General features: G+C 41.0%; 4 protein-coding genes across 4 annotated transcripts; 2 read left to right on the forward strand and 2 right to left on the reverse strand.

Moving 5' to 3' along the window:
- Window positions 1-4,921: 4,921 nt before the first annotated feature.
- Window positions 4,922-5,104, forward strand: PHYBLDRAFT_104138 (hypothetical protein; the record flags this gene model as incomplete). Its single annotated transcript, XM_018427818.1, has 1 exon — window positions 4,922-5,104. A coding segment is annotated over one exon (183 nt), but the record flags the coding sequence as incomplete, so codon positions are not given.
- A 1,449-nt stretch (window positions 5,105-6,553) lies between these two features.
- PHYBLDRAFT_116085 (hypothetical protein) lies at window positions 6,554-8,138 on the forward strand (the record flags this gene model as incomplete). Its single annotated transcript, XM_018428498.1, has 4 exons — window positions 6,554-6,957; window positions 7,051-7,121; window positions 7,422-7,654; window positions 7,821-8,138. Coding segments are annotated over 4 exons (1,026 nt in total), but the record flags the coding sequence as incomplete, so codon positions are not given.
- Window positions 8,139-10,123: 1,985 nt separating this feature from the next.
- On the reverse strand, window positions 10,124-11,817 carry PHYBLDRAFT_148951 (hypothetical protein; the record flags this gene model as incomplete). Its single annotated transcript, XM_018432185.1, has 5 exons — window positions 10,124-10,870; window positions 10,951-11,237; window positions 11,325-11,425; window positions 11,479-11,621; window positions 11,743-11,817. 5 exons carry the CDS (start codon window positions 11,815-11,817, stop codon window positions 10,124-10,126), a joined length of 1,353 nt encoding a protein of 450 aa, XP_018287801.1.
- Window positions 11,818-14,888: 3,071 nt separating this feature from the next.
- PHYBLDRAFT_148952 (hypothetical protein) lies at window positions 14,889-23,984 on the reverse strand (the record flags this gene model as incomplete). Its single annotated transcript, XM_018432186.1, has 2 exons — window positions 14,889-23,345; window positions 23,403-23,984. The coding sequence occupies 2 exons, from the start codon at window positions 23,982-23,984 to the stop codon at window positions 14,889-14,891; spliced, it is 9,039 nt and encodes a 3,012-aa protein (XP_018287802.1).
- Window positions 23,985-26,795: the final 2,811 nt, after the last annotated feature.

The following is a 26,795-nucleotide window of genomic DNA, read 5'->3' on the forward strand; positions in this document are numbered from 1 at the left end:
AGATTGCTGAGGAACAGGTCCATTACTCGTAGGTCTATAGGGTGAGGAAAGAAGGGGAGTTGGACTGTCATACCCCAAGTTACCAGCCTCTGGGCGAATCATTGACTGTGGACGAGAATATGGTGTAAATTGAGGAGTGGCTGAGGGTGGCGAAGGAGGTGAAATCGGAGGAGGCATGTGAGAAGTTGCCAATGGTTCTTGTTGCTGTACAGGAGGCTTAGGAACATAAGGAGTAGGACCCACACCGGGGATGCCAAAGAGAGATGGTTGTTGACTAGGATCAGTACTAGGCTTAGAATAAGATTGACCACCAGTATATTGCTGAGATTGTGGGCGACTAGGGTATTGAGACTGTGGCTGGTAAATAGATCCTCCCTGCTGATTTTGAGGTGGATAACTACTCATAGAAGACGGTCTGTATCCAGTGTCTGTAGCTGGTTGGTAGCCAGTAGGTTGGCTCTGTGGGGGTGGTGGGTACGGACTAGCAACCTGAGGCGAATGCTGATAGACACTTCCTTGCTGCGGCTGATGAGCATAACTCGAAGCATGCTGAACATGGCGAGTTGGCTGTCTTCTTGGGGGAGGATGCTATTACATAATTATCAATCAATACCATTGTATCAACTAATTCATCAATAAAAAAAAAATAAAAAAAAGACTTACCGCTGCGTAGAATGTGAGCTCGAGATAAATCTCACCTGCAGCTCGACCCTTGTAGGTCAAAGGGAACCAATCTACCAAAAAAAAAGACATACACACATCAATGATGGTTATCCCTCCATCCTTTTCAGCTTCAGTATTAAAACCCATCGAGAAAAACCTACCATCTTGTTCCCCTCCGGCAAGTACGTTTGTTAGATCAACTTCACCCTCTGAAATTAAGTCTTCCCGCTTAGAATCATCATCGAACAACTGGACTCTCATCTTTGTCTTGTTTGCGGCTACAGGTATGTTGACCTTTAAAAAATTGATTAGTACATTAACTTTTTAGATGATTCTAATCTCTAACGAGGTTTACCTGGTCATCCCAAACGGGATGTTGACCGCCACGATAACTGGTTTTTGTCTTCTTGGCTACCTCACCCAAACGAAACACACAAAATGGGTCTTGTTTTCCAACAACCTTTATTTACATGTAGGTAAATAAATATAAAAAAAGAGTCGATAAAATGTTTTTATTGTGTATGAATATAATTACCTCTCGATTTGGTAGATTTTTCTAGAAGACAAAAGGACTTTATTAGTGCCTACGAGTTAGGTGCATTGATGCAGTATATAGTCATTACCGCTTTAAGGGCCACAACGGCTAGTTCGCCAATAACTGTAGGTTGAGTCATGTAATGTGTATTATGATTCTTTGATTGGAATGTAAAAAAGATAAAAGGAAAGGATTTGGTTGCTTAAATTTATGAGTGGCCAAACATAAACAAAAATAAACCAGTGGACGGCGCCTTAATGAGATGGTGGTACGGCTGTGGCATCTTTACTAGATCGACTTATCAAGCCTTGGCTTTTCTTGGCCTTCTTTTTTGTTTGCTCTCAGCAGCTGACATTAAGATGCTATAATATCAGTTATTATTTTTTTCATATGCTTATATTTATCAGCCAAGAAGAACTGACTCATTTGCATTGCCTTTAATCTCACTGTACAATGTTTACCACGAGAAATAAACAATACATGCAGCTAAACGGACTTTTGACTCCGTGAAAAATGGAATTCAATTCAATTGAACCAAACCGAATCGAACCTATCCACTGAAGCCAGCAGCGATTTTATATTTGACCTTTAATGAAAAAGCAAACAAAGTGTATATATATATATATATATCTCCCCTTGGTTATTAGCTCGGTGGCTTGTATATATTCTCGTTGGGAATTCAAGGGGTGGAAAGGAACTCCAAGGGGGACGAAAGGGGGGGAATGGATTCATGCAATGGGACCAATAGGCAGGATGCCGCCTGCTTGTGTGACGCAACCCATTCGATCGACGGTATTTCCCACCTCAAACTTGAATTGGAATGTCTCTCTCATTAGTTCATGCCATTAGAATGAAACGAGCAGAGACCAAGTCTCGTATAGACGACGATGCACCTCTTCACAGTGAGCTGAATCGTCTTCGTTCAGTACCTATCCCGCAACCACTACTGTTGAGAAAGAGTCGCTCCTCTCTATCTTCTCTAGACGAAATCGACTCTACGTTTTCAACTCCACAAGCTTTGGGCTCACTCAAAACAGACATTAATACTGAAGACTCTCACGCGTCGCATCTACCTCGCTATGCAAGTCCACCTGCTGGCAGTGGAGCAAAATATATAATAAACTCCAAACGAGCTAGCTGGATAGACTCTACCACATCTCCAGACGCCAAGAAAAAAAGTGAAAGCACACCATTTTCTTTACATACTCGATCAGATAAGCCTTTATCTCATAGCTCTCATAACCCAACCACAAAACATAAGACTTGCTCGGAGAGCATCTATCGTACTCAGGAGGCAGAGACGCGAGGAGATTATCATCATCACACCAGAACATCTTCAGTTTCATCCACCCTTACTGCAGATACAGAAGAGTATGCTCAACCAGCCACTCATCTCTTTCCAGATCCCCAAATATTGAAAGGTGAGTTAAAAATATTATATGACTGATGACTTATACAGGAGATAGGGAAACAGCCTTTGTATTCTAGTACAGATAACCGTTCAAGACAAAGAAGGTCCTCGATGAGCACACTACGTAATATTCCGTCAGAGCAATTGGCCAGCATGGTCAGTGGCACTGTTCCTCTTCTCTCTCCAATCAATCCACCAGTGACCCAAGATGATAAAGACATTGTAGAAATAGCGCTTGATACCACACCACAAGATTCTTATCCGTCAGGCCTTTATCCAGCGCTGCTCTTGTGTGCAAGTGATGGAGATCTTACACCTAACCTATTGAACCGTGGTTCCACTGGTAGTATTTCTGCACCAGAAATGACGTACAGGTCTTATTTCACCAGTCCAGACCGTCGTGCTCACCAACGAACTTCATATACCACTCATCGGGCTATGCATTACTCACGCCCACGCGATACGTTCTCTAAAAAACTACATGAAGCACGCTCGGCCAAACTAGGTAAATGGACTGTACACAGATCACGCCAAACAACTATAAGTAGTCCGGTTGAAGATACACAATCACCAAATATGCCATGGGTAGACTGGGTAGAAGAATATATGGCTCTTAAAGCAGCAGAGACACGTAGACGTTCATCGGATAAGCCTGTAAAGAACGCTCTTCATACAGCAATGTCTACTTGGTGGGCTTCTCTTAAACATCCTCCAGTGTACAAGCGACGCCTATCTACTAAGGCTAGAAAAAATACCCGCCGCAGATCAAGTTCGTTGGCTACAGTACCACAGTCTTACTCCTCGTCATCTTCAAACTTAACTTCCGGTACTACAGCAACCATTACTGCTTTGGACACAGACAAAATACCCGTAACTGAACCGACCTCTACAGACAGTGCTCTCCCGTCACTAGATCCAAAAACCCACAAACATCATATGTCCCTGGATTTTGAGACGCTTGCCTATCAATTTCCACCTCGGCCGTGGTATCCGGATGACACCCGAACCAAGCATACACCTAGTACGCCTTCATCGCTTGGAGGAATAGGGTACAGATTTTATAGCCCCGCGAGTCCAGTACGTGCCTATGGGCACCTTGGCAGTATGCTAAGCAAGAATGCTACAAATGAAGTTCGCACACCAGCTCAGATCCGCTTTACCATCAAAGCCAGGTTACAATGTGCTAAACAGGCGTGCGATTGTGAGATGCGTAGAATCATTGACGGTCTAAATGAATATGTAGAACGAGGTCTACAATATGTTGAGGATGTTGATCATGTCGTTCTACAAAGTGCAACAGAAAGTTCAGAAGATGACTGTAGGAGTGAAGACGAGCTTAAAGAAAAAATTGATAATACAAGTCAAGAACCTTCAGAAAGTAAACCTTTTGTTCATCTCAAAACTTCTTCGCCTCTCTCATCAAGCCCTCTTCGCAAAAAGGTGCTGGCTAAAAGTTTGGCAAATATTGAAGAAGTTGAGGAAATTCGACGGTGGGAAGTGAATGAAGATGTTGAATCTCTTGCTTATATGAACTCAATGGTCACTCTCGTATCTGAAGACTCATATTTACCAACACCCTTTATTCTGACCTTGCAAGACATCATTTGTTTGGCCCAAAGAGTACTAGATACCGATTTAAACACTTTTCTGGACAATACAGGTGCGTGTGCAGAAATAGTTGCTTATATCCAAGCGGCAGGTGTACAATGGGATAGTCATCCAGAGTGGCCATGCCGAGAGTGGTACGTGGGTCTGTTGCTGGGGGTTGCTGCACTTAATCGTGTGGTCGAATGGTGGGAAGCCGAACGAGGCTTTTGGTCCGCCACTCGAAGCAATACAGGCAATAGCAATAGTCCATCTACAATCGCTACCGCTGTCACCTCTACCTCAGTCATTAGCGACACTGAAGGCATTTCTGATAGAGGTTTTACAAAGTCAGGAGATTCCCACGAAAGACGTCCTAGCGAATCAGGAAGTTTTTGGAGCTCATGCGCGAATAACGACGATCACGATAATGATAATACACCAGAGTATTCGCCAACAGACTCCCAAGATGACAGCGTACAGCTCCAAGAAGCGGCTGAACGAGCGCAAAACAGTACTATTGTTATGGAGTTAAGTCTTGCAAACACATCCGTTGAATACTTGAGCCCGATATGGAAAAACGTTATTGGGTAAATACTAAGAATTTAAAATTTCCAATCAAATATATGAACTAATAGAGCCAATGCTGTGATTCTGTACGCATGTGTTTTTTGTTTTGAATGTGTGGGAATAACAGTTCAGATTCTGCATCTGCAATCAATAGTCCAATATCACATATGCTTTCTGAAGAAGACAAACATGTCTTCACTACAGCGACTCAGGAATTGCTTACAGACAATTCTCAGACAGTTGAAGTCCGTTTTCATGTCGTTACTGATAAAGCTACGATTGAGATGGAAGGCAAGGGGATGTTGATGTATAATAGAGTAACAGGGGAGGCAAGCCATACAATGTGGGTAATAAAACCTATAATGATTGACCAACGCCATTCACTCGGAGAAACGGTTGACTCTCCCGAATCAAGCATTTTGCAAGATCCTATTGACTTTGATTTGCGCGCCCGGTATATTCAAGGCCACATGACCCGTTCTCGTTCCTTCTCTGAACCTGAGACAGAGCCTCTAGGATGGTATACAACCTCTGACTGTGAAGGAGAAGAAAACACAATATCTGCAACTGGACGTTCACGAGTAAAAAGCGCAGATATGCGACGAGTAGTCTCACATGGAGGCGCTCCTTCTTCAAGTAGTATGATTCTATCTACTATGCGATTACTGGATATGCCTCCTGTTCTTTGTCGAGTATGCGAACGCTGGGTTGTTCCAGCTTTCTTTGAACAGCATTCAGAGCTGTGTGTTGAAATTCATCGTGTTGAAATGGATGTCTCACTTTGCCAAGACAGTTTGTTGGAGCTCAAACAGCATGTCCTTGAAGCACACGAGCATCATAAATCTGATAATACTGTAGATTCAATACAACCCTTATCTACCGGCGAAGTAAAGGAGGCTTTGAGCAAGATTTATGACGAGTTAATTACTATACTCGATGTAGCCATCAGCATTTCTACTCCGGGTACGGATGAAGATGATGAAGATGAAACCGCTCGTGATGCAGATACCGAAGGAAATGATCATGATAATGATCCGCTTGCACGATCATTACAGTCTCTTAGTAGCAAATCCAAGATGGTACATATCCTTTCCTGGCGCTCGCCCTTAACCAAAGATACTACCTTGGTATCGTTCATCCAAGACATTGAGGTTATGACTAAAAGTAAAGTGGGAGCGGTCAACCGAATGAGAGATCGCTTAGAATACAATAACCGTGCTCGTATAGAGTTCCAGCGAACAATGCAGCAAGAGGTTGGCTGGACTGAATATGCAGAACATTTGATCTCTCCGTCCGAAGAATTTGGTAAACAGCCGTTGTGTGTTGATTCTCCCAAAAACCTGTCAAGCTCTCTGCTACCAGATCCTTCGCCTACACCGGACAGCGTAGTACCAGAGCCGATACCTAAAAAGACAGTGATTAGTAAAATCAAAACATGGAAATCCAAAGGCACGTCCAAGATCGGGCGACTTTCTAAGCGCCAGAGACGAAAGATGGCAGCAGCAGTATCATCATCCTCATCAGGTCCTGGATTGACATCAACAGAGATATCCATTACTAAGTCGACCCCCGATAGTACTCGAAAACATTCTCATCCAATATCCCCTAGAATTATTGAAATGGAGACAATCGAAACTCCTCCAGGCTCGCCTAACATCCATCCTAAACAAAATACCCCAGTATCATCATCAGCACCTGCACTCTCCAAACGTCCTTCAGTTTCAGATCCTAACAATTCTAGTCCAGCCGGACTTGGCAAGTCGCCCCGGTCTCCACTATCAGTTCCTATGATGACACGACCAACTCCTCCCACTATTAAGGACTTTGTTATCATAAAGGCTATTAGTAAAGGGGCCTATGGATCTGTATTCTTAGCCAAGAAAAGAGTAACTGGTGATTATTATGCGATCAAATTCTTGAAGAAATCGGACATGATTGCTAAGAACCAAGTTACCAATGTTAAGGCTGAACGAATGATCTTGATGACCCAGACAGACAGTCCATTTGTCACAAAACTTTATTACACATTTCAATCAAAAGATTATTTGTATCTTGTATTAGAATACTTGAATGGTGGAGACTGTTCAGCTTTACTCAAGGCACTTGGGAGCCTGCCGGAGGATTGGGGACGTAATTACCTGGCCGAAGTTACTTTGGGTCTCGCTTATCTAAATACCAAAAATATTATTCACCGGTAAAGCATTGTCCCAAGTAAAAGAGAGAGAGAAATAAGGCTAGAACTAATGTGTTAAGGATTGTATTTTTTCCTTTATATTATATAACAAAGTGATCTCAAGCCGGATAATCTGTTGATTGATCAAAACGGCCACCTGAAGCTTACTGATTTTGGATTGTCTCGTATTGGATTTTTGGATCGACGTGTGCTAGATGAATTGCGCGTAGGGCCTACAGCAACTAATCCCCCGATGCATCCATTGTCAAGTCGCTTCCCACAACCAACATCTTCATCTCCTTCATCCTCATCTTCTCCGTCGCTTTTTCCTTTTGGGTCTGAAACACCGCCACATTCGCCTGCTGTATCATTATTGTCCCCATCGGAAAATCTCTACCAGCATTCTTATTTCAGCCTTTTATTTGACCGCAACCGACGTGGGTCCATGGCCAGCTCAGTTTCTGGTGATTGTGGCCAGCCATCAGAAAACATATCACTTGGTCCAGTGGATTATAACACTGATGAAAAATCTGGAAAGTGGCGCACCGGGGGTTTTTTTTCTAATCTTGGCCCATCTACCCCTGGAATAGTGACCCCAGGATTCTTTGAAAGACAGGAAAATGAACGCTCAGATGCCCGCAAGACTGCTATTGGTACACCGGACTACATTGCACCTGAGAGTATCCTAGGAACAGGAGAAGATACCATGGTCGATTGGGTAAGTAGGAAAAAGAAAATGAGGTCGAGTTAAAAGAAAGATAAAGGATACAAAAAAAAAAAGAAAGATTTTCTTTTCTTTTCCTTTTTTTTCTTGTTTTCTTCTAAGACCAAAGGCCATCCGTTGACGTTGCTCACACAGGATTATCAAATCGACGCTGTTATAGTGGGCTCTTGGTGTAATATGCTACGAATTCTTATATGGCATTCCACCATTTCATGCCGAGACACCAGATAAAGTATTCGAGAACATTTTGTCACGACGAATTGATTGGCATGAGGATAGTGTGGATATTTCGCCTGAAGCGCGCGACTTTATGGAAAGATTGATGACTTTGGACCCTAGAAAGCGATTAGGGGCAAATGGTCCTGAAGAGGTTAAACAACACCCGTTTTTTAAAGACTTGAATTGGGATACACTTCTGAAAGAATCGCCATCTTTTATCCCGAACCCTGAGAATGTCGAAGATACCAATTACTTTGATTCTAGGGGAGCAACTCTAGACCAACAGCAGGATCAGCAGCAGCTGCCTGATCCGTTTCAGACAATCAGGCAAACAAATGCTTTACAAGATGAAGAAGAAGACCGTGTAGCTAAAGAACAGGTGGAGCGTGCTTTAGCTATCATTGAAGAGCAGAATCCTGAAACAGTGGTATCATTAGGAGAAGGACGTGGGAAGTCCAGTAGCATTGATTTGGGTGGCGTTACCACAGAAGACGGCTCAGAATTTGGCGCATTTGTTTACAAAAATTTATTATTGCTTGAGAAGGCCAACGAAGACGCGATTCGCAAAATTCGACATGATAGTATTGTTGGACATACCGCTGTTTCTTCTTCTGCTGCTGCTGCCGCTGCATCTGCTGCTGCTATGGCGGCTATTAGTTCTTCTCCATCATCATCTTCTGCACCATCTTCTTCTACAGTATCGTCTGCAGAGTTTTTAACACATAATACTCGTCCAGGAACATTAGTCCACAGGTCATTACCGGCAATTCATCGTGGAAAACGAAGCTCGATGTTTGATATGTCTGGCGCACGTATCAATCGAATCAACAGTCAGCCATCTTTATCCTTACCAGGTACACCGCACAGTCTGTCTCCTTCTACGTCGAGTCGAATGTTGTCTGTAAATTCAACCGTTTCCGGGTCCTCTATGACTACTGCACGTGGGTCTCTTGATGCTGGGCTACAACCAATAAATATGGCTGAAAAGGCCTTGTGGCGTGAATCATCCCATCGTACACGGTCTGTCTCTTCTCCTGGAAATCATTTAGTCAAGCTGGACTTGGTAGGGACTTCTGGAGATCGTTTCCATCCGCGTGATATGATTCGAAGTCGATTTCATTGTCTGGCAGATGAAATGGATATTCGACCGACTGCCAAGTTAAGCACCATTGAAGTACCTCATCCACTAGATACACTTTCAGGCCGTTTACGACCAAAACCTTTGGACTGTCTGGTAGCTGATGATAATCCAATAAGCTGCAAGATTTTGGAAACTATTCTTAAAGCACTTCATTGTCGATGTGTGATTGCACGTAATGGAGCTCGTGCTATACGTTTTGCCATGGGAGATATTCCGTTTGATGTCATTTTTATGGATGTACACATGCCCATAAGTAAGTGTTTATAAAGCATACAAACCAATAACAGCTACTCACAATACTTTTTTTTTTTGGTAAAAGTTGATGGTGAGGCAGCAGCACGAATGATCAAATCTACTAATAATGTGAACAAGGAAACACCTATTATTGCTGTCACAGCTTATGAACGCATTGCTCAACTGGCAGGTCCATTTGATGATACCCTTAATAAGCCGGTAACAAAAGATATTATCTTACAGAAACTAAAGCAATATTGCCGGCCGTGGAACCTTAATGGACCTGGTGAAATATTTTCTCTGTCAAGTGGATCTACATCTGCACCTACTGTTCCTGGTCACCGTACCCTGTCTGTAAATGGTAAATAGTTGGCTCCCTGCTGCCTTGTCCATATTAGACTCTACTCCGTTTATTTCTTAGACCTCATATTCCCCTTTCCTTGCATATAATCACACATGATAAATTCCAATACTTTTTATTCAGTATGATGAGGGTGTGACGTATCTAAATCACACGCTCATATATATATATATATTTACAATTATTTTTTATGAAGACTTCATTGAACTTTTTTTTTCTGTACTGACTCTGTTTGATCATTCTGAATATTTTATTTTGTTTGAGGCAATTAAAGGAAATAGCGTATTATGGGTTTTTAGAGTATTAAATAAAGACGTATAGGGAAATGTAAAGATATTAAAAAAAAATAGAGAGAAAAAAGTGTGTAAGCAAAATTACTTAAGAATTAAAAAGGTTGTTATTATTAAACCCTCCAAAAAGTATTAGTATATATATATGTGTGTGTGTGTGTGAGGAGTGAGGGGGAGTCTTGCGTGTTACATTTTAATTTGTTTCCTTGGTTTCTTGTTTAGCTGGTGCGTCTGTGGGGAGATTGCTTTAACCAATCTTGCCCAACAGATTTATCGCGCCCTCCACTAGGCACAGCAATTGGGGGAGTTTCGAGATAGGGATAATTAGGATCGTAGCTTGCTTGGGTCTGTTCCCAAGAAAGAGGATCGAATCTAGAAGGTTTAGCAGAATTCTGTCCTGGGACTGGAGGCAATGGAGAGTTTGGCTCAATGCGACTAAAGCCAGAAGAATTATTACTAGGCTGAAATAGGGGGTTTGAAGAGGAATGTTCTGTGGGATGTTGGTATTCAATATTTTCATAAGCAGAATCTTCAAACCGGCTGTTCAATTGAACAGGACGTGAAGAAGGATCCACCATTGTAAAGGTAATGTCTTCGTTGCTGTAGGGATCTTCAACTGATATCTTGTTACGGCCCACAATATTATTCCGGGAGGGCGGGGACAAGGGAGACAAAGGTTGTTGAGAGGAAGAGTTGAAGACGTTTTGCTGCGTGGTGTAGGCATATCCGGGGTTTTCATCAACAAGTCCATTGGTCTGCTCAGCCTGAAACTTGGTGGCCATAAAACTCGTGATACGTTCATTCAAACGATAGGCACCCGAACCAGTGCTGCTTACCGCAAATCCAGTAGATTGATCATGACGGACCGGTAGATTACTAAGTTTGGTGTTCTGCTGTGTTGCTTCACTTGCACTATGTATAGTTCTATCTTGCTGGAACTGACTTCTAGGGTGGAAAATTGAAATCTACGGTTTTTCTTTTAAAGATTAGTAGATATTCATGGATTGTTTGGGCCAACCCCCAAAAGAAAGTAGAAAGAACGTACAAGGGCAATCCAGATAAAAATAACGGAAACGTTACAGTTGCCAATAATCAGATCAGAAGCAAACTTGCTAGTGTTAAGAAACATTTTTTCGGTTAAACCGTCAGCACAGAGAATCATTAATGATCCTCCATAAGAAAGCATGGAGATAGTCAGGATGATATTCATATCTTTAAAATATGTCATCTTTATGACCACAGGCGAATTAGCATTCTGAGTCTTGTGAGAAATTTTGATGATTCTGAGGAAACGAAAGTGGGATCGAATACCCAGTATGACCAGAATGAGTACTACAAAATATAGATGAGGGTATTATTATTTTCTTTGGATAGATTTCCCTGTTGGTTGTATAATCCGTCCTTTCTTTTGATCGATACCTTCGCACGAATAAGCAAGCTGTGGAACAGCTTCCCGTTTCAACACATCATTTCTGTACCACCACTGAAGGAAAGGGAACACGGCCATACTCGCAATAGCCCTGATACATTCACACTATTAGAATCAGCCAAAGAAAGCTTTTTTATTTCTCACCAGATTATATAGAGTTTGAATTCATTTGAGCCCATAAAAGTCTTTTTGGCAACACTGTTTGATAGATAATTCCAGAAGCATTGCAACAAACAGAATACACCGGTTTGTAAAGAAAAGGTTATGCACTCAACATAGTCAATAATCTATGAATGAAGCGGACACAATAACCAATCAGACACAGTTCGTCGGGATAACATGGTGTGACATTATATTTGGCTAGTTCAGGGAAGAGGCTCGGAGAAGACCTGTTCTTTGTTATATTACCTGTATAGGCTTCTGGTGTTCAGGTTTCCAATACGCGAAAGGCTTGGTTATAATTTCACCGTCAGGTAATGCCATAAAACCTTCTTTGTATTTTATGTATGTTGATATGAAATCTATAGTACAGTTGTTAGAGAGGACATTCGATTGGTACATCCAGATAACACATATGAAAAAAGCGAAAGAAAGTTTACCCCAGGATGCCTGCGCTAACATCATTAATATCATTAATACTGTAATGATACTTTTAAGCTCTCCCGCGGCAATTCTCGATGGGCGAATGCATTTGAATTGATCGTTCTTCCATACGCAGTATATTAAGTAAAGGGATATGTAGACTTCCAATGCACATCGCTCTATATTGTTATTTTAGCTTTAGCATCCATCGATCGTCCGTATGTGTGTTTGTGTGTTTTGACTTTGAAAATAAATAAATTAAAATTTACCCAGGTAAGAATAATCACTAGGTGAAAATAAGCAGAATATGTAAGAATTTCGTTGTGTTTTTGGATGGTTGTTAGGGGTTACCTGAGATGTGTCATGGCAGATCCAAAGCCAAGATACAAAGACGCAAAAACAAAAAAGAGAAAGAAAGAAAGGAAAAATTTATAGTCCAATTCAATAAAACCAATCCTAATAGATTTTTTTTTAGCTCTTATCCTGTACTACTTTTGCTGCATCGAAACCCTTTTGACGGTGCAACATTTTGAGTGTAACATGGCAATATCACAGACCTTCTATTTGGTTGGCTGGTGCTTCTAGGCATACCAATTGCCATCTCTCCCCCACCTTTCTCCTCATCCATTTTCCCTATTGGGATAGGGCAGATTATGGTATCCAAGACGTTGCCTTTAGAACATAAGAAAGAAGTGAAGCTTTGGATATATTAACCAAGATTGCGGTGTACAAAACGCTTAAATAAACTCAACAAAGAGCCTTTTTTTAAAAAACAAAAAGAAAGAAAGAAGTATTTGTTTTATTTACTTTTGACTGGAAAACTTCAATTTGGGGAGATATTTCAGGGAATTAATAGAACTGAAATCTCTTGAAGATTTTCTTTTTCTTTTTCATAAAAACTCATGTAACGCGATTGAATGCGGTGACCAACAGGCCATTTATGTTCTTGTAACATATTAATCTCGATTGGCTTGGGCCATTTCATCGGCCTTTATTAATTATTATTACTACTACTTTAAGTATATATTGCAGCGTGAATATCACTTTCTCGTACTACTTTATATGTATTTGTATACTTGTATGTCCTGCACATGAAACTTGGTGAATACAAAGATGCGTTTTCAAAGCTAAACTTCTAATAATTTTTTTAACAATTCACAGCCAAGTATCTATTTTTACTTAAATATTTGACATTAATTGAATTTAATTTGACTATATTATTTTATAACATAAAAATTTGTACACTAAATGTAAATTGGCCTGTCTGTGTGTAGACTGATCACTGTCGATCTTTGTCATTATGATCAAGCTGGTGTTTTTCTTCTAATAAAAATCGTAGACACCACTAATGTTTCATTAGTATGTAACGGTTCTGCTGAATATATTTGACTTCGTTACACTTTTAATGACTTTGGGCGGCGAATTCGGAGATGTGCTATTTCTATATGGTTTTCTTTTTGTACTTCAAATCCAGGCATATTGGGGGGTTTTTTTTTTCTTTTCTTTTTTTTTTCCTTTTGAAGTTGCAGCACTAGATTTTGGGTAAGAGTCATCCGAGTTCTAATGAATTTTAGATAATGAGCTTTCATTTCGTTATCAAAGTATAAAATACAAAATTCATGTTTTACTTATTTCATTTAACCCTTTCACTTATTACATTTCTATTAGTTTCTTTATTGGACTAATGCTTGTATTTTCGATATAATTTTATAATCATCATTTTCACACAAGCCTTTCACTTAAATAAGCAGGTAAAATCAAACGTATCAAACCATATAAATGGGTGTTTTAGATATATATGTTAATAGAGTATCAGTTACCAAGTTAAACAAGACCATATTATGTTCTAAAACATATGTATCTCAAAACGATTTCGACTTTTTTTCTAACCAAATCCATATTTTGTAGTAGCAATCATGTAAGCTACTAAAATTGTAAGCATCGAGGTATCCGAGGCGAAAAATATTTTTTGCTTTATGTGTTTCTTGATTCCAGACTGCCATTTCTCGGCTGCATTAAGAAGATTAAGGAAACACAAATATAGACCTGTAACCAAGCCTTTCAGCTCCCTTTAGCATGTGAAAGTTTGCTGCTATATAATTACTCAGTTGGTAGTGGCACTTAATAGCACTCCACTCCAAAGGCTTCGTATTTTTTATGTTATTTGCTTCCCTAATTCCTCGTCCATTCTAAATGAAATTTATAGAGTTGAATAATCTTTGTTTGCAGAAATGATGTTATTTGCTTTCCCTACATGATTAATACATTTGATTATATTTCGGTCATTTTGAATCATACAATTGACCAATTGGTTTGACGAGTATAAATTTGATGAATATATCCCAAAAATAATCATAAATGGGTCACAATATCCAGTTTCTCTTTAGAGAGAGAGAAAAGTTGGTAACCAGCAATATAACCCGTCATTGTCAACTTTTGACAGTTTCTATATGCTTTCATCAGACAAATCTCATTCCTAAGGTTTAATATACAGGCTGTAACTTTATACTTCTTTTTTGATAATAGCATTATCTTAATTTAATTTACTGTGAGTTTAGCTATAGGCCGAATCAGTCCGAGTTTAAGAGCACCTTTTTTAGTAATACCATAGCTTATAAGATGTAGGTAAGGGCCCTTTTGCTGCGTTTTCCGAAGCATAAACTAGTCCTAAACTGCCCCAGATTGTTTTCTTTAACCATGATATGTTTATTCAAAAGAACAAACAAAGAAAATAGACCATAATTTGTTTCTATCAAAACTAATCCAAATGTAAGCTAAATAATCAGCTAATCTTTTTTAAAAAAAATATATTGTATTTTCCCTTGTTTTCTATAGAATTTAGGGTAAAAGAAAGGAGATATAAATGGGATGTGCGTAATGCTAAGGTGAAATGCAACATGAAACGATGAATAAAAATACAACAATGACTTAAACTAGATAAAGACCCCAACAGCTGGTATAACAACTAGTGATTAAGTAGGCTTTTTCTTGGAAACTGTGGGCATCTTTGCTCCTTCTTCTGCCCTTTTCATTTTGACCATCATCTGGTTTCCAAGTTCGTCTACTCGGACATACTTATCACCATCAACAAAGCCGGTTGGTATGGTAGAACGGGATTGACTACTGGAAGATTTGCTGGAAGAACGTGAAGGGGCGAGACTACTACTTGTGCCATTTACAGTATTGATTCCCGATGTTTCGCTCGATATTCCAAGCCCACCTCCACGAATCATTACACGACCTGAAGGAGAGACAGCTCGAACGGTTTGGAGGTGGATCTCTTGAAACGGGGCACCGTCGCATAAGGTAGATGGAGTATTTTGGCCGTCGTTACGTGGAGTTACAACTCCATCTGTCAACCCGTGGTCGCTCAAGAATTTGGAGAGCTCAACCCATCCACCACCGACACGAACCATTACAAGCTTACTCGGAAGAATTCTGCAGTAAACAAGACGAGGGGATTCTTCCCCAAACCAGTATTTTCCGACCTCACCGGGTACCATTTTTACTTTAAGTCTGTAGGGACTTTCGTTCACAATCTGCCCCAAAGCCACATCAAGTGTACTATTTGGATCAGGCACATACCCAGAGGCGCGTGGTTTAGCAGTAGGGGGGTGAGATATACCAGTTGGTGTTTGCGATCGTCTGATAGAAGAAACAGATCGATTGTCTTGGTCTGAAACTCCCAGAGTACCATTATTACTCATACGGCGAGAACTAAGCATTGGTAATGGGGATGCTGTACCAGCGGACAATTGTTGGCGTTGAGGCTGTCCGGCGACACGCTTGAGTGGGCTTGCAGGTGGAGCTTCTTTTGCTTGGCGTGCTTGTTTACGTGGATTAGATTTGGCCATAGCAAGCTTTGTAAAGAATTCGTGATCCAACTTGCTGATACATGTTTGTAATTCACGTTCCCGTGCTGCTGCTGCCGCTTGAAGCTTACCCCAGCGTGCAATAGCCTTGGCAAGCCGGTCGGATACTCGATCATTATCATCAAGAAATTGCTTTTGAGCTTCTTCTTTGGATTCGCTCAATATGCTAGTAATTCCAGGCCCAAGCTTCTTGTAGGCAGTAATAAGGTTGCGCATAAGAGCTTGAAGCTCGGGTCTGTTGAATTTGTTGTTTACAAGACTAGCATTATGTGGAGCAGCCATATCAATTGCTGTAGATAATTGCCCAAGAAGAGCGTCAAGACGTTCCATAAGGCGACTAAACTCAGCTACATTTCCTTCTTCTGCCGCCTGTCTCTGTTTATTCTGAATCAGTTCACGTAGCTCTTCTATGTCTACTGTGAGCTGTGCACGTTGGACTATGAGGGTCTGATCAACGTCGGTTAAATTAGCCAGCAATTCGTCAATATCAGCTGTCTTTCGGCCAAGTCTTTGGTCAATTTCATCCTGTGTCTTTTGCAGTTCTTCTTCTTCAGTATTGACGCTCTTTCCAGTAAATTGAAGTGCATTGACACGATCTTTCATATCTCCTACATAGCGCAGTGCTTCTGAAAGTTTGGTGGCAACCTGGCGCCGTTTCTGAGCTTCTTCCATACGAGCCCGGGTATCAATAACAAGCTGCTTCAAATCACTCCAAGCGTTAATAATTGTCTCCTGTCTCACACTAACTCCGTCAGCCAAAGATCCGCCATGTCCATCAACATAATTCTTAAGCTTTTTCTGTAGATTATCTCCTTCAGAAGTAAATGAAGCCACAGATTCATCCAAAGACTCGTACAATTGATCGATCTCCGCCAAATCAAGACTAGGGCGATCAGGCTGAACCGGCTTGCCGCTAACGACTGACTTAAGATCCTCAAGAGATGACTGAATAACATCACCTTGTTGAACATGCTTAGTTGTCTCACGTAATAAATCAAGGCAGTCATCCTGGATAGTCATATTTGTATTCCAAGTATCCATCAAATCTATAAGGGGTGCGGTCGTCTCTTCCACCTCGGTTATTGTCTGACCCAAGCTTGTCGCAAGCTCCTTTCCTTGTTGCCCCACAAGGCAGTCAACCTCTTCTTTACAGCTATCATAGGTATCATGTAGTCTTGCGAGTGTAATACTATTCTTTTGGACAACTTCTTCCATTGCGTTTGTTTCTAAAGTAGTCTGAAGAGAATTTAAGTGTCGGAGGGATTCTAGTTCGTCTTCACACAGCATGCACAAGCGCTTGATATCTGCATGGAAAGTTTCTGCGAGATTTTCTCTTTCCCAAGACAGTTGATGAGTAGAAAGGTCTGCTGCTAACTGATGAGTAAGTGCAAAAAGTTCTTCTTGGCGATGTTTCCAATGGCTGTAATTATCTTTATCGGTTTGCATGTCCTCGCCTTCACCCACATTAGCCATACCATCAAGGCCAGTGTTAACCTTATCAATGGTCTTTGAGACACCTGTCCAAAGACCTGGACCTTTCTCGGCTGTAAGTGCCTGTTCAAGGTTAGCCCGGGTCACTGAAAGATCTGCTTGAAATTGATCAAGTTTGTCAAGGCAGCTTATCCAGGTAGCAACGCGAGTGACATGGCTTGCGAGGGCTAAGCTTCGGTTCTGAACTTCTTTCCAGCTTTCATCAATAAGATTTTGGCTCTCCTGGAGATCTCCATGATAGCCTTGAGACTTAATTAAGTGATGATATCCGCAAACATCATCATATGCTTCTTTACTGTCATTCATATCACGCTTAATCTCTTTGGATAGGGAACCAAGGTCGTGCTGTTGTAAAATACGAACTTCGCTTGACGCATCCAATTGCTTACAATGATCGAGGGCATTTTCCAGTAACTTCTGCAGTTGTGCCATCTTTTCTTGGAGTAATACCATGTTCTCGTTATAAGTACGTTTCAAGCGGTTTACGTTGACCACATCATACAATCCAGCCAATGTAGAGCGAATGGCCAAAATGCCTTCGCCACATTTTTCAAGTTGGGTCGAAAGCTGGTCAACCTTGGTTTCAGTAATTTTTGATCGATTTTCTTCAAGATCAACTTGGATTCCATGAAATGATTTAATCTCTAGATCATCTACGGACTTTTGCCATTGAGCAAGACATTCGTCTGTGAGATCTGTAGAATCAGTCTTGGCCATTGCCTCCTGAAGATTTTCGATTGCTGCGATTAGAGACTCGAGGCGCTCCTCGAGCTGAGCAGGAACCAAAGCGGCAGAAATGATTTTGGTGGCAGTGGCAGCCTCTGTCAATAGGGTCTTCCAGGAATTGTCAAGATGGTTCTGGAGTGGGGCAATAGCATTGAATTCCTTAACGAGAGCTTCGTCACCCTCTTCAGCCAGCTGTTCGTCAAATGCAGCCTTGCATTTTTCAAAGGTATTCTTGAGGACTGTAAACACATTTTCATGGGCAGTCATTGCGGTTTCAATACTATCAGCTAAGCTAACAGTCTCCTTGAGCTGTAAGGCATCTTGTTTTGTGTAATCGGTTTCAAGATGGGTTTGGAGAAGTTCGCGCCGGGATCCAATCCATGCTTCACATGCTTCGACTTGCTGCTGATATGTGTGTAAGGACATACGGCGACGTGATATACGCTCTTTAGATTCTAATAAGAGCTGAAGACTTGACGAAAGTTCATCTAATCGACGATGGCGTGTCTCTACTGTATCCTTGATAACTGAATTTGTTGTTTCATCCTTGAGACGTCCCATTGTGTTATCTGGACTACGGACAGGGTACGGAATACTACCAGCAAGATTCTCACGGACATCCTCAATACCAGCCTTGAAAAGTTCGAGACGTTCTGTGTTAGTCTCAGCTTGCTCTTTAGAAGCCATAAACTCTTCACGTATGAGTTCGGCAGACTGCTCTAACTGGGCTGTTCTGAGTATAAATGCGGATACCAAACATCTCTGGGTCACAACTTTGTTGGAGAACACAAGTCCTGAATCAAGTCGCTTCTCTGCTCCATCCATTTCCTCCATGCGTTTGGCCAAGGCTTCAGAAACTAGACTAGCATTATACATTGTTGCCATATCACGTAATGCATCAAATTGCTGCTTGAGTGGAAGTGTTGTAGATTGCTGATAGGCTTCGAACTGATCCCTGAGACCAACCCATTCAGCTCGTAGACGCTCTTCGTCTTCTTCTTGCATTTCTGCATTTGGATGCCATCGTGCCTTATCTTCTACAAAGCTTTCAATGGCGGCTTCTCCTTTGGACAAGTATGATAAAGCATCTCTTACAACCTGCTCCCATTCAGATCTCTGCTGAATTAACTCAAGTTCCTTTGTGCGAGATGTGAGTTGTTCCTGGAACCTGGCCGACGAACGGTTCAGTCCTTCCATGCTAGCTTCTATATGGTCAGGAGTAGCCATCGGACGAGCAAGGCGAGGGAAGTAAGCAATAAAATCCTCGTATGTTGCCTGAATTTCTGGAAGTAAAGCGTCCTCAAAAACATCTCGTTGAGCTACAAGTTGAGCCAAATCAGACTCCAGAGTATAAACATGCTCTTCACTTAAATTATCTTGGGCAATCCACTGATTCTTTTTAGATGTGAACTGGCGGAGTTGCTCATTCATAGTTTCAAGGTGTCCCAAGCCCTCTTCAACCTTCTTTTCCCAGACACTACGACGCATTGCTGCTTCAAGGGTTACGGACTGATGGGATAGATTTTGTTTCAGTTGGGCTATACTATTCATAACTTCGCCAAGACTGTGGGCTGCACTTGAGACATCTACTGTTCGGTTCTTTTTCTTCTTCATGGATTCCTCTATTAAGGTTGCGATGCTATCATGTAATGTCTTCACTTCACCAGCTTCGAACTGCTCAAGAGCGCCACACAGCTCATTTTGGTGTTTCCAACGACTTTCAAGATTTTCTGGTGTTAAGTCTGTGATGACTTCGGCAGCAACATCAATGTGTTGATGCTGCAAACGTTCGCTGTTCTCCTCAATCCAAAGGCGCAAACGAGCGGCTTCTTGATCATACTGACTTACTAGACTCTTCATTGAATCAGCTTCCTGGTATGCTTTAAGGAGATCGTCGATAGTATTTTCAAGCTGTTGTAGCTCTTGCTGTTTGCGCTCAAGGAGAGCTCGTATTTGTTGGCGTATGTGCGTGCTATTGGAGACCTCTGCAGGCTGGAGAGACAAAAGAAGCTGACCACGAAATACGGGAAATGGCATTGACTTGCCACACTCTTGCCACACTCGACGTATCTCTTCTTTGAAGGCAGTAACCCGAGTATCAAGGGGACGAGCATCTTGCTCCATAATACGCCGCATCATTTTGGTAATAAGGTCACGAATTTTTTCACCCTCGTGGTGACAATCCTGTACACGTAGTAAAAATTCGGTAATAGTCGAGCGCTGAGTCATCAAGTCAGCAGCATGACTGGAGAGGTGTTGCAGCTCTTCGTAACGCTGCTGTTGTTCATTTTGGCGGTCATTCATTGAACTTGGCATGGTTTCATTGCTATCTTGTTCCGCGTAACAGTCGGAAAGAGCTTGGAACTGATCGTTGGTCAATTGTAAATGACGGTCTCCAATCTCAACAACTTTATCATGAAGCGACTGCCAGGCTTGCATATTTTCCTTGTCATTGGCGTATGAAGGCTTATCAACATTGTCCTTAATGGGGTCATAGCGGGCCTTTTTGGCAGTAAAATCCCAAAGCTTCCTGGCAATAGTAATGATCCACTGGTTGGTACGAGACCACTGAGTCTCCCATGAAATTCTTTTCTTAAGTATGTCTAAAGCGCTAGCTCTATGTGCCAGAAGTTCTTGAAGATGAGCATGTGTTCTATCGAGACGCTCAATGCTATTTACTAATGCACTGCGATCAATTGCTACAGCATTTGAGGCATCAACTTCGTCTTCTAAGGAACGTACAATTTCACGTAAACGTGTGAGATCGTCTTCTTCCATTTGATTTAATCGTACTGCGATTCCATCGCGCTCTTTCTCAAGGCGACTGACTTCCTCTTCCTCCATACGACAATCTTCATTCTGGTCGAGGCGGGTTTTTGACAGTGCCCTTGCACGTTCCTCCATCCACTGAGTCACCTTTCCCATTTCATCATAGGCAAGACTAGCCCGTTGCTGGAGAGAAATAATAGAATGGCGCGACTTGAGAAGTTGATCAAGACCATCAGCAATAAGAGCAAGAGACATTCCGTGAGCACTGATAGTACTCTTAATTGCTTCGTTTGTCATTTGATTGTGGTATGCATCGCGTCGCCCCATTGCTGTAGACATCTCAGGCACAGATGGGTACGGTACACGGGTACCAACATGAGTGATGACATGTGCAGAACTCTCCTTAAAAGCTTGAACTTTTTCTGCAAATATTTCGTCGTCACTAGAGCGTGTACAATGGTCAGCAGAATCAAGCATTGCCTGTCGAAGTGCTTCTCCCTCTTCCCGAAGTTGTTTAAACTGATTTACTGCATGAATGACCGACAGCAACTGCTCCACAACCTTTCTGCTAAAACTACTGCGCTTCATAAGATCCTCGAATGCCTTTTCAAATCCGGACTGGCGACACTCTAGATGCTCTGGTAATGCAGTGGCTGCAAGATCTTCGGTTTCTTGATAAGCTTCCAAAACATGAGAATAAGTACCACTATCAAAATCAGCGATTCTGTTTTCGAGGTTAACGAGCGTTTGGATCACTTGCTCAATCCCGGACTCATAACTATCTTCTTTTTCAGACCAGCGGGCTTTTCCGTCCAAAAATACATCCATATCTTCATCTGTACTAACAATCCATTCGACTGCCGTTCCAAACAGAGCCTCCCATTTTACTCGTAGCATTGCAAGGTCAAGTGTGAGAGATCGCTTTCGAAGAAGATGCATCAACTGATTAAGCATATTAAGTGTTGTTAGGGTTATTTCGATAGTTGAAGTATCGGCTGGACTGAGTTCGCGATCACGTTCAGCAACCGTCAAAGTCTTTACATGCGACCGTAATCTAGTCATATCGTTTCCATCAAACCGTTCGATTTCTCTTTTAAGTTTCTCGTGCTCCTCGTGAAGTTGGATTGTCTCTTCGTCTTCGAGTGCCATTTCCTGACCAAGGGGATCAATTGGATGAAGCTCATTGCGATTTTCGATAAGATCAATACGCTCGCCGATCCACTTCCGAATTCGTTCTGCCTCCACAAACCAAACTCGGACCTGGTCAACCCAGTCTTGTACAGTCTCGTATCGTTCTTCAACTGTCTGGAGGTGATCAAAGAATCGTTGTTCATCGTCTGTTCTTTTGTGATATTCTTTCTCATCATCTTCGTCATCATCCTGCCCTAAAAGAGAGCTATATTCTTCTTTAACTGCATCGATTGTGGCACTAACCATTGCCACTCGCTCTTCTAATTGTCGAATGGCTTGATCAGTAATGCTTTGTTGATTGTCGTTCATCATCTGATGAACTAATTCAAGCTCATCAATCATGGCTTGTGTAATATGCAAAAATGATACGCCTCGCTCAAAGGCAGTAGAGTCTCGCTGTTTATCTTGTTGTAACTCTACTAGAGATTGATAAGCTGTTGAAAGCTCAAGTGGGGGATTTGCGACTTGGATGGCTTCTCCGAGACGATATGTTTCTTCTGTAGCCATGTTAACAGCCTGTCGATAAGAATGTGCCTGAGCAAGAGATCCATCCAGTGGATGGAGATTGTCTGTTTCTTGGGAAGGCTTAATATTTTTCCAAAGATCGTCAAGTCTTTCGAGCTGATCAGCCATAGCTAGATGAGCAGGTGTTGTGAGGGTATTTTGTGAATTTTCAACAGAGATATTTTGGTTATCGACAGGGAGATATATAGACTCCTTTGTGTTTTGTGGGAGTGTGTCGGGGGGTTGTATTGGCGTGCTAGTTTCGAGTGTCAAGAGGGGCAATTGGGTATTAAGGCTCATGGGTAGTACGTTCCCAAACACCTGGCGGATCGCTTTTTTGCGTTCATTTGCACGCGCCTCCTCCTTTGACGGATCTTCCTGTTGTTGTTTGGACATAGCACTGTAGTAGGCACTTACATACAGCATTACACTAGGTTCGTGAGGGTAGTCTACGTCAGTTAAATCTTCTGGTTCTAGATAGCGTGGAATATTCATATGTGTTGTTGCAAGATCAAAGGCAAGATTAAGTAAATCATAGCATATTTGTCGTTCTGATGTGTCTCGATGTATATGGTCTGTGAATATGCTGGGTAAAAGGGATGGATCATGCCGGTGGATGAGTAAACAGAAGGCTATGCCTGTCCGCCATGACCGTGAAAAGTCCTGAATTTCTGGTAGAACATGAACAGCTACATAGTCTTCTAATTGTAGACGCACCCAATAAAGTAGGGCCATTTTGGCCTCGGATGACGAGCTTTGAGCCTTTTCCCCCATTTCTCCGGAGCGACTGCTTCGTTTTCCGGTTAGTGCTGAAGATAAACTTGGAAGGGGAGATGATGGCTCGATCGAAAGGTCAGTTGAGCTACGGTCGATCTTCTGAGGTACAAAAGTTAATTTTTTAGTAGTTATTTTTCAGCGCTTGTGTATACTTACAGGCATAGATTTTATAAAAGCACCATTTTCGTCAGTTAGAATAAGTTGGATCTGATACTTTAGCATAATAAAAAATGTTAAGACGAGTGTATTTTTGAGATCGCCATTTACGATTGCTTCGGTGCCAATATCAGGTAGGGCACCCGGACCAGTCTGCTTTTCAAGGAAACTGAAGACTTGGGCTACATTTGATAGGTGATGAATCCTCATTTTCCCTTTTTCTGGCTTAGGTACTGGCTCTTTAGCTACAACTGATAGCAGACTGAGTAGCTTTCGACCGTCTCTCAGGTCAGTCTCAATATTTGTGATTGAATCGCCAACTGTGCCAAGTTGAACATTGATCCACTTAGTCAATGTCCTCTTTTGGATCTCTTGGTAACCCTTGCCGATCGTCCGACCCAGATCATCCCCTGCTGAAAAGTCTCCAGTACTAGTGCTTTGTCTTGACCGGCTTTGTCGAGAGGTTGATTGGGTAGGTGATGGACTTCTGTCGCGCGAGAGTGTACGAGAGTGCGTCAGCCATGGGCCATTCGCATGGAGCTGTTGAGATGTGGGCGCATGTGGGTTGGACGGTGTGCTCATTTTCTTGACTCAGACACGAGGGGCATAGATAACAGCAGAAGAAACAAAGAACTCTGCAAACACTCAAGAGAAAAGCGAAAGAGACAGGATGAGGGAGTGCTTAAAGAAGAGAAAGGGTTGAGGACACAAGGATTTCTTTATTTGGCAGCTATTGACCGTGGCGTGCACTCTTAACAACCCAGCCAAAACATGAGAGGAGATTTATTAGGATTTCTAGTGTGAATCTTGTTGCATTTATCCCGCTTGGGATACAAATTGATAGTGTGTGAGTTTGGTTTCGTTGGGACCCTGGTAAAGGACAATTGTGGGTTTGATATGAATTCAGTTATATATCATTGATCTGGTATTTCATTTGCCCTAGCATTTCTCATGGATTTATATTCTGAATTCTTATTTTGCTTGCTTGCTTGCTTTATTCGATATGCTGTACTTAGACTTTATTTGATTTGATTTTATTACATGAGAATATATATCTTTAAAATTGATGATCAGTCTCCTGGGCTGATGGTGTGTTTCATGACTCATATGTACAATGACTTATTTGTTTAGTACATCTCTGCCAACACCAAGGTAAACATTGTCTGTCTTTTTTTGTAGACATCAATAATCAATAAAATAAAGAACAATAGATTCCAATGTATTACTCTGTGCATTCTTGACTTCTAGTTGTTCCTATTATACTTTACCCCTCTTTACGTCCATACTCCCCTTTTAGCCCTAGGTTGCAGGAGACCAGGTCATGCTGAGCGATCATTCGTTCAACCCGCCAGTGGAGCCATTAGAAAAATAAAAATCAAAATTAGAAAGAAAAATGAATTCATTCATAATATATATATATATTAAACCTACTTCACAGTCAATTATTATTTTACTACAAAAATGTGTAGTCTCAGTCTCTTACAAATACCAGTCGAAAATGTTGGACAATTGGGCCCTATCTATAAATCAATCCAACTTACTGCAAGGGCTCAAATCCCAGATCGAAACATTATCGAATGTCCATACATGTCGTATTCTATTAATTTATTCTTAGATATACTCTGGTATGTCAATTGTATGCTCTCACTGTGGATGTATATATGTGTGTGTATATATGCATTTATATATTTATATAAAAGATATATTACAGAAATGGTCTAAAATCGCATGTTATTCCTTATCACTGTGTTCTCCGTACTTTTCTCGTGATATCTAGAATAAGAACTTGAATTGTATGGTCATATCAAGATCACTTTGTAAGATGACATGTCAGACGCAGGATGTTGCTGCATACATGTGAGGTCTAGAGCTTATCTATTGGAAACACCACGGATTACCCCACCTGCACTCTCTATGATCTTGTTAACAAAATTACATATACATGTATATATAAGTATTTGGGCCAGCAATACCTCTCTTATGTGGCGCAAACAAAATAAAATTCTTTATTGTATTGCCACATACACTCCTTGAAGATCTCCCTTATATTACTCCCTCTTCCGCCTCTTCAATTGATAAAAAATCATGGCAGCTTTATTTGATTTCACTATTGAACTGATATCTCAGCTTATATTCATTGGGGACGTTGTGATCGAGATCTTTACTTCTGTATTTAGAACACACGACACTAACAAAACATAGTACTAGTATACTGAAATTAAATACAGAATTTATCTGCTTTATGCCTTGATTTCTTTTATCTATGGTCCGCTCTTAATTCAATCGTTCGGCTTGTTGAATTTCATATGTATTTGTTTATATATGCTTATATGTGTTTATATATTTAGGTGATCTTCTCTTTCTTCAGACTTTAAGGCTCTAGGGATACTTTTTTATTGGAAGTTTATATAAACTATTAAACAAATATACTTTACTTTCTTCTTTGTTGTATGAGATAAACTCTTATTGATTCAAGTGGGGTCTTGCTTTCCTAAAGAGGAGGCATACCATATGAGGATACATCGGTGGATATACTGACATGTGAGAAAGAAAAATAAAATCAATAAAAAAAAACCGTGTGCATGAAGATATAATAAGAACAAACAAAATATATTAATAAAATAGAAGGTTGAAAAGATCTAATACATGTTTCTTACTACAGAAATCTTAGGGAAGAGATTCCACAGGCCACACAACTTAAAGTTGCTATTTGTCCAATGTCCGGCTTGTACCTGTCCTAATCAGGTTATCGGCATCCTCTTCCCCTTTTTTACAGCCTTCTGTTCAGCGCTTTTATAAATATGTATTCTTGAGGATGATTAAAGGAAACAAACTATAAAGTAAGTAAATATGTACTTGATAGAAGATATATTGACTTTATTCTTAATAAGAATATCCGGAAAACTGAAAATAAAAGTAATTATAAACAAAGGACATATTGTGCTAGACTTCTTGTGGCATAATACTACATATACAACGTATATCTGAACTGGAAGTGTAAGCGATCACGTGAAGCTTACCTTAGTCTAAACCTCTTGTCCCTTGAATATTTATGGGAGATTGATCGAGTTTTGGTTCAATACGGTTAATTTCATAAGACATTTTTGTAAACAATGTGGCAAATAGAATGAAATATTCTTATTATTTTACAAGTAAAGATAATGCAATTAATACTTTTACTATCTGAAAATAATAAACCAAAAAAAAAAAAAGCTGTGGGTTGCTACAAATTTGGGATTTAATTCCAAGCTTTTACAAAATTTCCTAAATGTTTAAAACCCCTCATAAAATACCTTCTCAGTAACCAAGTACACAACAAGGCACAATGACGTAGACATTTTTAAGCTTAAATTACAGACTGCCTTTCTTGTAATCCTCAACGACACAGTTTTC

This window comes from Phycomyces blakesleeanus (genome assembly GCF_001638985.1).
Source record: "Phycomyces blakesleeanus NRRL 1555(-) unplaced genomic scaffold PHYBLscaffold_20, whole genome shotgun sequence".
Classification (NCBI taxonomy): Eukaryota; Fungi; Mucoromycota; class Mucoromycetes; order Mucorales; family Phycomycetaceae; genus Phycomyces; species Phycomyces blakesleeanus.